The sequence below is a fragment of the Ipomoea nil genome, unplaced genomic scaffold (genome assembly GCF_001879475.1).
Source record: "Ipomoea nil cultivar Tokyo-kokei standard unplaced genomic scaffold, Asagao_1.1 scaffold0482, whole genome shotgun sequence".
NCBI lineage: Eukaryota > Viridiplantae > Streptophyta > Magnoliopsida > Solanales > Convolvulaceae > Ipomoea > Ipomoea nil.
In genome coordinates this window covers 2,449,036-2,464,231 of record NW_017616910.1, presented here as the reverse complement: position 1 = coordinate 2,464,231, position 15,196 = coordinate 2,449,036, and the positions used below count along the sequence as shown (strand labels likewise).

General features: G+C 30.3%; 1 protein-coding gene across 1 annotated transcript; it reads right to left on the bottom strand.

Moving 5' to 3' along the window:
- Window positions 1-12,834: 12,834 nt before the first annotated feature.
- On the bottom strand, window positions 12,835-15,194 carry LOC109173787 (40S ribosomal protein S4-1). Its single transcript, XM_019323090.1, has 5 exons — window positions 15,067-15,194; window positions 14,415-14,492; window positions 14,136-14,316; window positions 13,850-13,947; window positions 12,835-13,496 (listed from the first exon to the last, which is right to left on the bottom strand). Exons 1-5 carry the CDS (start codon window positions 15,067-15,069, stop codon window positions 13,062-13,064), a joined length of 795 nt encoding a protein of 264 aa, XP_019178635.1. The 5' UTR covers window positions 15,070-15,194; the 3' UTR covers window positions 12,835-13,061.
- Window positions 15,195-15,196: the final 2 nt, after the last annotated feature.

Here is a 15,196-nt window from a genome sequence, read left to right as displayed (position 1 = left end):
GCCGTTTGTCTTCATTGCCATGACATAGCAATTGGTGCAGTCTTAGAAGTGGCTAAGCATGGCCTCATATATGGAGTTGTGCCATACCACCTTCAATGTACTCTTTTGATTTATAAAACAACCTATTTTAAGTAAATTTCCTTGTGATCTTAGCTGATAATATCACAATAATACTTTCACGGCATGTTTGGTTCACGGAAAAGACCTAAAATGGAATAACATTCTCATAAACATGTCTATTCCCAAGGATATTATTCTCGGGAATGAGTTATTCCCCTTGCAGGGGAATAGAGATTCCCAAAGCCCCCCTACAGCAACTCCCAGAACCACACGACACAAGCGCACACACAGACCAGAAGAAAAACGAAAAAAATTGAAAATCATAATACTTTGCCCACCACCGGAAGCATTCCTCTTTAAAAGCTTTGAGCGTCTGATAGAAGATCCAGCCATGGTGAATCCGCAGTTGCACACACCGACGCTATGGGGGAGAGACGACGACCGGAGATTCGGCGACAGAGATGGACGGCTGGAATGTGAATCGTGCGTATAGAGCTACACGGCTGATGCGACTCCCGATTTTGCTCAATATCCCGAGAATATCTAATAAATCAAATTTGGTAATGAATTAATGGCTAAGCCAAATTACATCACTGTCCCCCACCCTTTTCAACTCCCACGAAAAAAAAATTAAAAAAAAAAATCCCTTAAAATCTAAACCGTTAAATTAAAAAAAAAAATGATCAAGATCTAATCTCACAATCTCACCTAATTGACTAATCTCACTAGATCCAATATATACATATATATATATATATATATATATATATATATATATATATATATATATATATATATGAAACTAGATTTTAACAAATAGTCTATACAATGTTGATTTGAACTACTCTATGTAATTAGACTATAATAATAATAATGATAATAATAATAATAATAATAATAATAATAATAATAATTATTATTATTATTATTATTATTATTATTATTATTATTATTATTATTATATATTTTTATAAAAGTATTTATGTATTTTAAAATATATCTACAAATTTAATAAGAATCAATAATGTTATGCCCTTAACTGAAAAAAAAAATGCCGGTAGTAGTTGTTTCTTAAAGTGAATGGTTCATATTATTTCTACAATCTACAAATCTAATAAGAGCCAATAATGTTAGGCCCTTAACTAGAACAAAAAAAAAATGTCAGTAGTAGTTGTTTCTTAAAATGAATGGTTCACATATTATTTTGATTTTAGTATTTTTTTTAAATGATTTTCCTTATTTACCGTCTATTATATTATTTTCTTCCCTAAAATAATCTTAAATTCTGTTAGTATAAACTTTAGTAACGGAATATTTCGTCAACTATTTATTATTGTTAACATACTCATTAATTTATATAAGAAAGGCCCTAGGTTCAAACCCCATCCCAATTAGAGTTGGCATAATTGTTAAACATATATTATGAATATGTAAAAATGTATTAAAAAATATATAATATAAAATTTAACATAAACTTTGGTCAAATAATTCGCCCGACTAAATACATAGTATTCAAAGTTGAGCATCAAAGATTATAAATCAGGAACTTTAAAAATCATTTGATTTTCTTGAATTTTTTTTTTTAATTTAGGTTAAGTTTTTTTAAAAAAAAAAATGTTTAATTAATCTTCTTTTGATTATTTAGAACAAAACTTTTTTTTTTTTGAAAGTTACTGGCTCTATTACATTGTAGTATCTTCCAAATGAAAGTCCAACCCGGGTACCATTAGACCACATAGTCCTGGTATTTAGAACAAAACTTAATATTTCAATTATATATGCTTTTGCATTATTGGAATGATTTAGGTGGTATTAATATTTTTTGTATTTTTTTATAGTGGTACAATTGTACATTACTTTACAAATATTATACTATTTTTTTTATCGGACAAAATTGTTCTTACATCATTGTCAAACATGCGCGGTCTAACTACAAAGTTGTTGATCATAAATACAATTACACATGGACTCTAAAACGGTAGGACCATTTTCCAAATAATTGACAATGTTAACATCCTACTAGCTCCAATTGAACAAGTTTACACATCAGAATTTTATCAATGCATGAAAACTTTTAAAGAAATTTGTAAGTTAATTTTTACTATATCATTATAACAATATCTATTGTAACCATATATTTTGAAATGTTTATTATCATCCTCTATTGACAGCAATTGTAGCAATTGTGATTGACAAACTCTCAAAACAATTTGATTCAACAAGGACTGTAAACAAAAAAATAAAAAATAAAAAATCATTGATTTCATTATTGTAGATGGAAAGTATGTACGACACTTTATTACTATTATTAAATTAAATAAATTAGTAACTACAACAACAAAAAATAATACATATGCATTTAATTAATTTAGAATTAGATGTCTATAATATTTTATTTAAAAAAAAATTAAAAGAAATATAATTTCATTAGTTATATTATCTTTATTTTCTACAATTCAAAGATTCCTTACCTTCAAATTTATTAATTTATTATATTCACTACATTGTCCATTGTCTTCTTTTTACATTATATTGTAATTAAATATCAAAGTTATAATACAAAACATGTTATATATATTTATTTAACAAGTATTTTATACAAATATAATAAAGGGGTAATCACACTTTTGGTCCCTCAATTAGTGTCCATTTTGCAATGTCATCCTTAGTTCCCAATTTGAACACATTTGGACCCTCAATTATTCGACCATTAAGCAGATTTGGTCCTTCTGTCTGTATGCCCGTTTAAAGCATGGGTAAAAGTGGAATTTCACATAGCATTATTTATAGGCTCTGTTTGGCAAACCTAGCTGAAAAGTTATAAGCTAGGAGCTAAAAGCTGAAAAGGAGCTGAAAGCTGAAAAGCTATAAGCTCGGAGCTGAAAACTGAAGAGCTGTTAAGCTAGCTGTTATGATTGAAAGTGTTTGGTAAAATTAGCTTTTTGATAAGCTGATAAATGTAAAAACACTAAAAAGGACATCTTCGTAAAATTTAAAATAGTTTGTTTACATATTAAAATTTAACATTTTGTCTTTAAAAAAGTAACATTTTGAAATAAAACTATTAGCATAATCATGATCTAGCATCTCATAATGAAGTAGCAATAGTGTTGCAGATCTAATAATAATAATAATGATGATAATAATAATAATAATAATAATAATAATAATAATAATAACAATAACAATAACAATAACAATAACAATAACAATAACAACAATAACAACAATAACAATAACAATAATAATAATAACAATAATAACAATAACAATAATAATAATAACAATAATAACAATAACAAAAATAACAATAACAATAATAATAATAACAATAATAATAATAACAATAACAATAATAACAATAACAATAATTTAATAATAATAATAATAACAATAATAACAATAATCCTTCTATATATTAAAGCCATATAACCATGGCCAATCAAATGCAAGCATTTTCCCGCCCAGTTAAAACTATGTCGTTTTGGTAAAGAAGTTTTTTTTTTTTTTCTTTTCGGTATTAATCTGATGGTTAGCTTTTTGGTTTCTTCAAGAAACGATTGCTCATACCAAGATAAGGTCAGGTAGAGCATTGAAAATCCATAGAGGCATTTAATGATTTGAGTATCCCAATCGATTATGAACTCAAAAAAAATATTACAAAATTCTAAATAATCTAAATAAAATCTAATCTATCTAATCTTCTAATCTAAATATCTAAATATATAAATATAGAATAATAAGTAATATACTACAATTTGAACTCTTCTAGATATTAGCCACCGCCTCGGAAGAATAATCGGTGCAATATAATCAGTTCGAGTAATTAATGTTTCAGCCTAATCCTTCTATTTATACTACAGTCCAGGCATCATCCCATGTCTCATTCTTCTTCTTCGTACAGAACCAATTCCAATCTCTCTGAAATAATGGCCCCTTTGTATATCCTTGCAAAAGATGAAACAACAATGTCATAAAAAGTCAGGAGATGCTATTCCATGAGGTAAGCCTTAGTTTTAATACAATCTAATCTATAGTGAGGGGGAAAAACCACACTTCATAATTTTCTTTTTCATATTTTACAATTTTCCATATTCTACTTCAAATACAATCTGATCTTATAAAAAGATTTTTGTTCTTAGGGAACATATGTTCGCGGCAACATACCCCAGGGAATATTTGGATATGTTTTCATATCAGTTTACCGAAGAAAAAGTATATGCAATAAAGAACTTCCTGGTAATCTACAACTCCTTTTGCCAAATACATGATTAAGTTTAATAATGAGATAGAGATAGAAAGACATCATAGGAAAGGGTTCCTAAGTTGATGTTTAGGCCTATCAGTTTTGAAGATTTAATGGCTGGACTTATCCTTGAGAAGTTATTGATTGGTTGGTTCAACTACTTTATTCTCTAATTCTTCATTCTTCATTATATTCTTCCAGTTTTCCTTTATTGTTTGTATCTACCTATATATTTGCTAACTATTTTACAAATCGTCACATATAGATGTGATTGGGCAAGTTGTGGAGTTCTATCCAAACTCTTTTCTGTTTGGTTTTGTTATTTGTAAATATCCTAATTTATTTTTTAAATTAGGATTATGAATCTGTAGATAGTTTTGATGAGGCCAATAGTCCTGATGTGAAGCAGAATTTAAAACAAAGGTTTGAAGATATTGGTGAACAGAGTGAACTTGGCTCAACAAAAAGAAATCTCTTGGGGACATACTTGCATAAATATGGTATTCTAGGACTATGAACAATACTACTCAACACTTGAACTTGCCTTAGAGTGAAATTAAATGCATTGATGTCTACCATTAATATCTTCTAACTTAGATTTCTCTTATTATATATTCTTCTATGTTTGTTTTATGTTTTGTAATGTAGGTTTTATAGATGATCATCATACATGCCAAATTGAAGATGGAAGATCAAGATGAACCTATATATGCAGTTATATCTACAAATGTAGGACAATTTGCAGCAGAAGCATATTAGATTATAACTTTGTAAACAAAATTTGTTTTTAGTTAAACACAGATGAATGTACAGACAGTGGTTTCTTTTGTGTGGCTTCTCAAACAACAGACAGTGGTATGCATGTTTTATAGATAAATCAAATGTTAAGTTCAATGCCTTTTAAGAGATTATCAACAAAAATGAGAAAGTTAGACTTAAAAGAATTTAGCCCAAAAATCAGCAAATCACAAGTAAAGAAAATATCCATCTCTTATCAACTATTAGAACATATTAGACTAAAAAGAATATGAATTTTCAAACTATAAATAGTAGAAACTTTTTTTGTTCAAACTGAAGGCATTTTTGATCCCAAGAACATTGACAAAAATTACAGAAGAATTAAATAGAACAACTTAAAGATTTTAGATCCATATCTAAAGTAAGAAATAATGTTGACATTTGTTCATTGTAAACAAATTTATAAAAGGCTAACTAGAAAAAACAATTTACATTATAAAAAAGGATAAATTTACAGCAACTTAAATGTTTTAATACAATACATAAATACGAAGAGAAATCATCAAACTCCATATCAGTACACAGTACTCATCTTAAGATTGGCCCATGAAAACTTGAAAAGTCATTCTGTGCATCTAATAATAGAAAAAAAGGTTAAAAATGAACAATATATCAAAACAAGTTATGTCAATAAGCAATGTAACATAATTGATTTTTAGTACTTGATGATATTTAAATCATATGGGCATAAGAAAGAATTTTCATCATATGCCACTAACGGCAAGCAAATGGTTAGTACTACCTAAAAATAGTGGACCATAAAAAAGCAAATATAAACATTTATTGTGCCAATAATGAATGTAGCAGAATGTATAGGTCTTGCTTGATCAATTTGTAATAAATTGTGGCATCAGAATGTACTTTCATCACCTGCCAAATCCTGGAAAATAAAGGTTAGTACTGAATAAAAAGTTAAGATAAATTCACTAATCCTTAGAGTCGGTAATTTATTGCAAAGCAGTAATCCTATAAGACTGTTATGATCCTATACTTTCAAGTAATATACGGTCCCCGATTCAAGACCTCAATCGTAATATAGTATACGATTGTTAGAAGCACAGTTGCAAAAAAAAAAAAAAAAAAAAAAAAAAAAAAAAGGTAGGAAACAGACATGAAAACAGGTCGGCATTTTTATGGAAGTTATAGATCAGAAATGAACCAAAGCTAGGTATAATACTATAAATTAGATAAATGTTTAACAGAAATAGAATATGAACACACAATAAGAACACTATAGAAGTTGTAATCTATACCCTCATTTGCAATTTAGAAATGGGAAAAAAATTATAAACTATAGCTAAAAAAAAATTGATGCTGAAAAAATAAGAATAAATTAAATTCTAATTAGATTAGGGAACCAAGACTTAGAAAATAGAAATGGTGTATTTTTTTTCTATTTTCCAACCGTACACATGACTGGAATTTGTTCATTGACGATATAATCAGTAAATAAAAAACAATAAACTGTTAATTAACAATGTCAAGTAATAATAATCTTGAAAATAGAATAGAAAATATTTACGAGATTAAAAAAAACTTACACTTATCTTCTAGGCAGATGTTCTTTGTGTCTATCTTTTACGGTTTTTAATGCTTTGAATTGATCCCCTGAGACATATTTGTTCTTCTCTAAGTCTAGGTACGTACATGTGCAAACATTTGAGAATTACAAACTTAAATAATTACATTTTAGAAGAAGTGAAATTATAACTTACTGCATGTGGAAACGTCGTGTTTTCTGATGGATTTAAACCCAGTTTCGGCTTCAATTTCCATCGACATCGGAACTCCTTGGCCGGAAGTTGTACCGCTTTAGGGTTTCGAATTTGTCTTTAATTCATCTACGACGAGAGGTGAAGCTTGAAGAATTGAACAAAATTGTGGAGGAGATCAGAACTCTTTTGGCGCAAATTCTCTCAGTTTGGGTTTCGATTTTGGAGATAAAACTTGGAGGAGAGGTTTTCGTGTTTTGAAGGTTGAAGGGTGAAGGAGTGAAGTGAAAGTCGGTAATGGCTTTGATTTCCTGAAGCGTTCATGCGTCGCGATTAGGCAATCGCACTGGAATCGCGAAGAAGACGGAGGGAGGATCGGAGACGACAGAGCGAGGAGGAGAGTGGATGAGCGAGAGAGAGTTGGGGGAGTCTGTCGGGTTGGTGGGTTTAGATAGGTGGGCCGTGGGTGGTTTTGGGCTGGGTAGAGGGTTAGGTAAATGGGTTGCAGTCCACTATTTGAATTGTTTATTATTATTATTATTATTATTATTATTATTATTATTATTATTATTATTATTATTATTATTATTATTATTATTATTATTATTATTATTATTATTATTCTGGTTGAACCCCAACCCTAAATATTATTATTATTCTTCCAAAATGCTGAACCCCAACCCTAATTAAAGGTTGAACCATATTATTATTATTGATTATTGATATTGTTGTTACTGTTATTATTTATTTTATTTCTAATTTTTAATTTAGTTTTTATTATTAGTGTTAGTATTATTTATTATGTTCTATTAATATTAATATTATTATTACATTAATGAAACTTGCCTCTTTACAAACACAAATGACAATGCTTAATAATTTTTCATGATAATAAGTTAAAAAAAAATCACAAAGGTATGTTTAGTAGAAGCATAACACATAAATAATAAAATAAAATTAATTCAATAATGTTGGTGTTTACAATATTTGTAAATAGATTTACTACACTAACAAATGTACATGATTAGAATATATATGCTGCTCAGAAATATAGATCACTCATTGGGATTGTGCAATGGTACAAGGTTGATCATTACACAATTAGGAAACCATGTAATTGAAGCTCAAATTCTGTGTGGAAACAATGTAGGCACCAGGGCACTAATACCAAGACTGGGATTGACTTCTTCTGACCCAAGAGTACCGTTTAAATTTCAGAGGAAGCAATTTCCAATAATGTTGTCATATGTTATGACAATAAACAAGAGTCAAGGTCAAACTTTATCTCATGTGAGACTACTATTAAAGAAACCGGTGTTTAACCTTGGACAGTTGTATGTAGCAGCATATCGGGTTAGTAATCTAGATGGGCTAAAAATCTTAATATGTAGAGACTCTACTGTTGGTTTAAACACTACAGAAAATGTAGTGTACAAAGAAATTTTCAATAATTTGCAATTTTTTTTGGGGATTTTTAATGTCATATCATAATGTTATTATTGTTTTGTATATATGTAACCGTTTTTTTAAATTTAGAAACGCTTCCAATTTCGAAAAATTGTGTAATGATGCAACTATAATAACAAAAATAATTAATATAAATTTCTTAACATAAATTCAATATTTTAGAATTTTATGTCCGTGCATCGCACGGGTGAAATACTAGTAACAATAATAACAATAATAATAATAATAATAATAATAATAATAATAATAATAATAATAATAATAATATTTGGGGTGAAAGTTGTGGATAAAGGAGTAGAGAAAATGGTTTTAATTGGGAAGGGTAAATTATGTCATTTTTTAAAAATAATAAGGATAAAGATGGAAAAAAAGTTAGGAAGCTAGGAGCTTATTTTGAAACGCTACCTAAGGTAGCGTTACAAAATAAGCTCTTATTTTAAGCTAGGAGCTTATTTTGGAAACATTACCAAACAGAGCTTATAGCTTATTAGTAACTTAAAATAAGCTATAAGCTCATAAATAAGCTCTGCCAAACAGAGCCATAATAAGTAGGGTAAATCGCACTTTTGGTCCCTCAATTAGTGCTCAATCTACAATGTCATCCTTAGTTCCCAATTTGAACACAATTGGTCCCTCAATTATTTGACCATTAAGCATATTTGGTCCTTCTGTGAGACTATCAGTTTAACTCGGTTTAAATCAGGGGTATAACTGAAATTTCACATAGCCTTGAATATAATAAGCTAATTTTTTCCCCTTTCTCTGCCCGGTTGTTATTTCCACCGCCGCAGATGCTCCGCCACCGTCGAGAAATGTCTCGGCATCCACCATTTGCAAGACCACTCCCTACCCATCTTACTGTCAAACTGTTCTCCCCAACAACAACTCTTCTTCCAATGTCTACGACTATGGCCGATTCTCCGTCTGCAAATCCTTATCCGCTGCGCGCAAGTTTCTGTCATTGATCCAGAAGTACCTTCGCCGCAATTCCAAGTCGTTAACCACCACCGCCGTTCGAGCTCTCAAGGATTGCGAGTTCCTCGCCGGTTTAAACATGAATTATCTCTCCAGTTCTTTCAAGACTGTCAACGGGACTTCTCGGTATCTCCTGGTGTTGGAAGCCGATGACGTGCAAACATTGCTCAGCGTCATTCTCACCAACATGCAAACATGTATAGACAGCCTGCAAGTGACGTCGTCGGCTTGGAGCGTTAGGAATGAGATCGTGGTGCCGCTGGCGAACGACACACGGCTGTTTAGTACTAAAATTAAATACTATGTACTAAAATTTTAAGATTGCCCTCATTAGAATAATCTCAATTGAAGTTTATTTGTGAGTTTTTGGATGGATTGGATGAGGCAAGAGAGATGAAAATGAATTAAGGTTAATTTGAATTTTTATGCACCATGTAATAAATAAATAAATAAATAAATAAATCTTAACTATAATATAACCATATGGTTTGGTGAGCAATTATTGTTACAATAATTGATCATCAAACCATATGGCTATATTATAGTTAAGATTATTATTATTATTATTATTATTATTATTATTATTATTATTATTATTATTATTATTTTCACCCGTGTGATGCACGGAATGGAATTGTTGTAATATATTAAGAATATTTAAATCGATATATAATTATTTAAGAGTTAATTTCACCAGAGGTCGTTTATCTTTCCTGACAATTCCAAATTTAATCCTAGAATATAGTTATTAATTATTATGATTTATTCTATGTTATAATTCTTACGTTAATATTCTTACTAATATTATTATTTTTTGAATGTTACTGGTCCTATTACATTGTAGTATCTGTTCATATACTTCCTCAACCTACTGAAACACAAAGAACCAATAATGCCTCCACTGAGGCTCGAACTCGTAACCTTCCAAAATTACTAATATTATTAACACATAATTACTTTTAGATATTATTATTATTACCACTTATATTATTATTATTATTATTATTATTATTATTATTATTATTATTATTATTATTATTATTATTATTATTATTAGTTTCTTTTCAAGTTCGGTTAGTATATAATGGCCGTGAGGCACAATAATAATATAACCATAATTAATTATTCTTGGATTGTATTCCGTGAGTCACAATAATAATATAACAATAATTAAATATTCTTTAATTCTATATCCTTCTAAGATTTCTATTATCATCATTAATTATTCCCTAATTTACCATAATTAAATAATTTGACCATTTATAAAGAGAGATTATTAAATAATGCTCGGAAAAATTTTTTAATTAAAAATTTCAAAAATTCATTAACAAAACATAAGGTTCTCATAGTTTTTTCTGAGAAACTATTTAAAAAAAAAATATTTGTCCAAAACGGACAACCGAGTCAAAAGTTATGCGTTGCCGAACTTTTGACACTTTACAACTTAAAAAAAAAAAAAAAAAAATCGCCGGTTCAGCCAGCGAGGCGGCAGCAGAGGAGGCCGATTCCGGCCTTCTTCGCCGCGGCCAGCGGCGCGATTTTTGCAACACTGATATATAGTATAGATAGAATAGGAATAGTATTACACAATTTTATAATATTAGAATAGAATTTTAACCCAGAATTATTGTAAAAATCAATATATTTTATTAGGAAGAGATATTTTTAGGAATTGGGCGGGAAGTTAAAATTTCAGGATTTTTTTTTTATATATAGTATAGATTACAATAGGAATTGTATTACACTATTTTATAATATTAGAATAGAATTTTAATCCAAAATTATTGTACAAATGGGAAAGTAGAAATCAATATATTTTATTAAGAAGAGAGATTTTTTAGGAATGGGGCGTGAAGTTAAAATTTCAGGATTTTGTTTTTATATATAGTATAGATTACAATAGGAATTGTATTACACTATTCTAATTTTAGAATATAATTTTTACCCAGAATTATTGTACGAATGGGAAAGAGAAGTTAAAAGTTCAGGATTTTATTTTTATATCTAGTATAGATTTGATATTGGTACAATGTCTCCTACCACCATATTACTTCCTATTATTTTAAAAACTAAAATGTACCACAAAAAAACCACTATCTTTCAGGAATTCAAAATTCACTATGATCTATCTCAATCGTTATACCCTACACCACGGCGCACGTAGCACTATGCGCCTCGCGCCTCCCAAAACAACGCCGTTTTGTTAAGTTGTGTAGGATGTTGACGCGATTATGTACATTATGGTATACAATTATGTACTTTTTTTATACAATTATGTACATTTTTATTCAGTTAATCGGTCGGTTAAATCCTAAAAATAATACATATAATAATAAATCTAATTAAAATAATGCATATAATAATAATAAATCAATAAGAAAATATACAAAAATAATATATATAGAATTATTTGAAGATCATATATATTATTTTTGTGGTACATTTTAGTTTTTAAAATAATAGGAAGTAATATGGTGGTAGGAGACATTGTACCAATATCAAATAATAATAATAATAATAATAATAATAATAATAATAATAATAATAATAATAATAATAATAATAATAATAATAATAATAATAATAAGTTAATACCCATTTTGGTCCCTCGACTATATTAGATAATAACAGCTAATCCCATTTTGATCCATCGACTTTAGATAAAATGACATTTTTGCCCCTCTTTATAACGGTGGATGGATAGCAATTGTAACGGAGGACTAAATTGAGTATGATTTTACAACTTAGAGGACTAAATTTGTTACTTTTAATAGTTTGGAACTAAATTGCGCATTATCTAATAGTCAAGGGACCAAAATGGGCTTAACTCTAAACAAATTCAACATTTATTTATACATGCATAAACATCTCATATATAATATTGAATGATATACTTTGAAATCCTTATCCTTATTTAAAAATAATCATTAGGCATTATCTCATTCGCGCGTAAAAGAAAATTAGTTTCATTTATATTTCTTAAACCAACAAAACACTATAACCAAACAATAAAATATAATTCCTTAGAATAGCAATCCTATTAACTCAAAATTCATTACTTGAACCAAATGTGCTCTCAGTGATTTCCCCAATGATTCTAGTCAATAGAAAATAAGGCAAACCAGTATGTACTCTTTTGACTTACAAGAAAGTCCATTGCTTTGTGATCCTAATCAACAAAGATAACAAAAAGGCAAACCAGCCCACAGATGATGACAAAAAGGCAAACTAGCCCACAGATGATGAGCTCAAACAAAGAATTTTAGTACCCTAGTCTATAGAGTAATGTACAAGAATAAATCTATTAATTTTAAAGTTGTGTTATGCAAAAACTGTAAATTTCACCATTAAGAACGTAATCTGATTATTTAGGATGCAATTTAGTTGGATATAACTTCAATTAAAATCCCACCATCTATTTCCATGCGATAAGTTTAAATCCAAACTCCACAATCTTCTTCCTCCAATAAGAGCTATTTGTATAACTGCAAGGGCACAATATCACCAAGAGGCCAACTTAAAGGACAGTCATCCCAACTAGAGAAACATGTCAAGCAAATATAGAATCTGATCTGATTTAATACTAAAGGGATATGCTGAATTAATATAAAACCTCTACCTTACATCCAACAAAAAGAAATGCAACAACACAAATTTGTCAAATGCAAAAACAGCTCACATTGATAACACTATAAGTGTCGCTAAAAGCAAGAAGTCGAATGAGTTTGGTGAAACAAAATCCCGTTTAAGTGACAAAATACTTCAAATTGGATATAAGGCTATTAAGTAATGCTGACAGTTGTTTAAGCAGTGGTTGCAGACTGAGCAGCAAGCCTCTTCTTGGCTTCTTCAATGATGGACAACTTGATACCTTTCCCCTTGGGTAGAGATACCCAGGGCTTGGTACCTTTGCCAATGGTGTACACATTTCCTAAGCGGGTAGCAAACTCGTGTCCAAGGGAATCCTGAATGTGGACAGTCTCAAAGCTACCCTTGTGTTTCTCCCTGTTCTTAAGCACTCCAACACGCCCCCTGTTTCTTCCACCAGTCACCATAACAACATTTCCAACATCAAACTTGATGAAGTCAACAATCTTGTTGCTCTCCAAGTCCAACTTGACAGTGTCGTTGGCCTTGATGAGGGGATCAGGATAACGGATGGTCCTGCCATCATAGGTATTAATATATGGAATTCCCTTCTTTCCAAATTGCACAGAGCGGACCTTGCAAAGCTTAAACTGCAAAATAGGAATGCAGCAGGAAGTTAATATTGGACAAAAGGATTCCCATCATAAGATAAAAGCAAGAGTTAAAACCCAACTGAGAACACAAAATAACTCCTCAAAAATAATACAGATTCTTTAAAGCAATTAAAACAATGGTACAGGCCCTAATAGATAGCCGCACTGGAATAAAGCATTTCCCACTGCCATTTAGAAAAAGATAAACTTCTTTTAAAAAAAAAAAAAAAAAAAATTGATTTGGGAGTAGATAACAATTCTTCAAAGCAACAGTGCTTGCAATTAATATGCCTATCAGTGAAAATAGAGCTATTCCAGATCCTACACTCTGAAAAGAGATGTATACCAACCTTTGCCTCTTCATCTCTAATGGAGTGAAGACGGAACCGTCCTTTGGTATCATAAAGTAGGCGGAAGTTCTCATTTGTCTTAGGAATTGAAACAACATCTGAAAAGTCAAACGTTTAATGAATTTCTCCCGTGTCAAGCCACTTTAAAAAGAAAATAAATTACAAAAAAGTAAAACATGCAGACATTGAAGTAATTCTCTATCAATACTTGCTCATCAAAATCAGGATCTTGGTGTATTTCAATAAATTAACAGAAATAACCTTAAAACAGAGGAAATGTACTCACCCATGAAACCAGCAGGGTAAGTCTTGTCTGTCCTAACCTTTCCATCAACCAGAACATGGCGTTGCATCAAAATTGAAATGACCTCACGATAAGTAAGGGCATACTTAAGCCTGTTTCGAATGATGAGGACCAATGGCAAACACTCCCTTGACTTGTGAGGTCCAGAGGAAGGCTTAGGGGCCTGCAAAAGCAATTTAGAAGGGCCACAGTTAAAGAGGCAGTGGCACTAAGCAAGGAAACAATCCTTGAATAACAGTTTTTCCATAGCCCTTCACTTACAAAAGCTCCCCCAAGTTTGTCAAGCATCCAATGCTTAGGGGCATTGAGCCTCTTCATGTGCTTCTTCAACCCTCTCGCCTGCAAACAGAAAGCAATTAGAATACATAAACTCACTATGTTAATGCTAATCATACCAATGATACAAAAAAAAAAAAAAAAAAAAAAAAAAAAAAAATCCAGAACTTTGAATGATTTCTAATCAGGAATTCAGGTATACTTTCATCAATTTGGATTAACTATGCAAAAATAACTACAATCAAATGGTTCAAAAAAGGAGCAGATCAAGGTCACATCTAAGTGCAAAAGGCCTAAAACCTAACAAGCCTGAAGATAAATCCATAAAAACTAACATCCGTAGACAGGGTTACTTATGGAAGCTTAGCTTGAACTAATAAATATATATATATATCCATGCATTTTCACAGAGGAAAGCACATATAAAAGGGAGGTCACTTGTTCCAGTAAGCATCGACAAATTTACGAAATTACTCATCAACGACTGAATATTCAACATGTATACTACAGATCCAAACCGAGGAATCCTCATTTTTAACAAAGAAGGAGAAGTGGAACAAAGAAATGAATAACAATGGCAAACACAACAATATAAACAGTTTATCAACGATTAACTTAAACGAGAAGAGAGAGTAACCATGTTGGTGGTGGTGAACTGAGAATCGCCGCCGCTCTAAGTGTTCAGCCTCCGCCGGCTGTTCTGTAGGGTTCGGCCGCTTGATGCTGAAACTGCCACTTCAAAGGCTTAAACCCTATGTTGACGATGA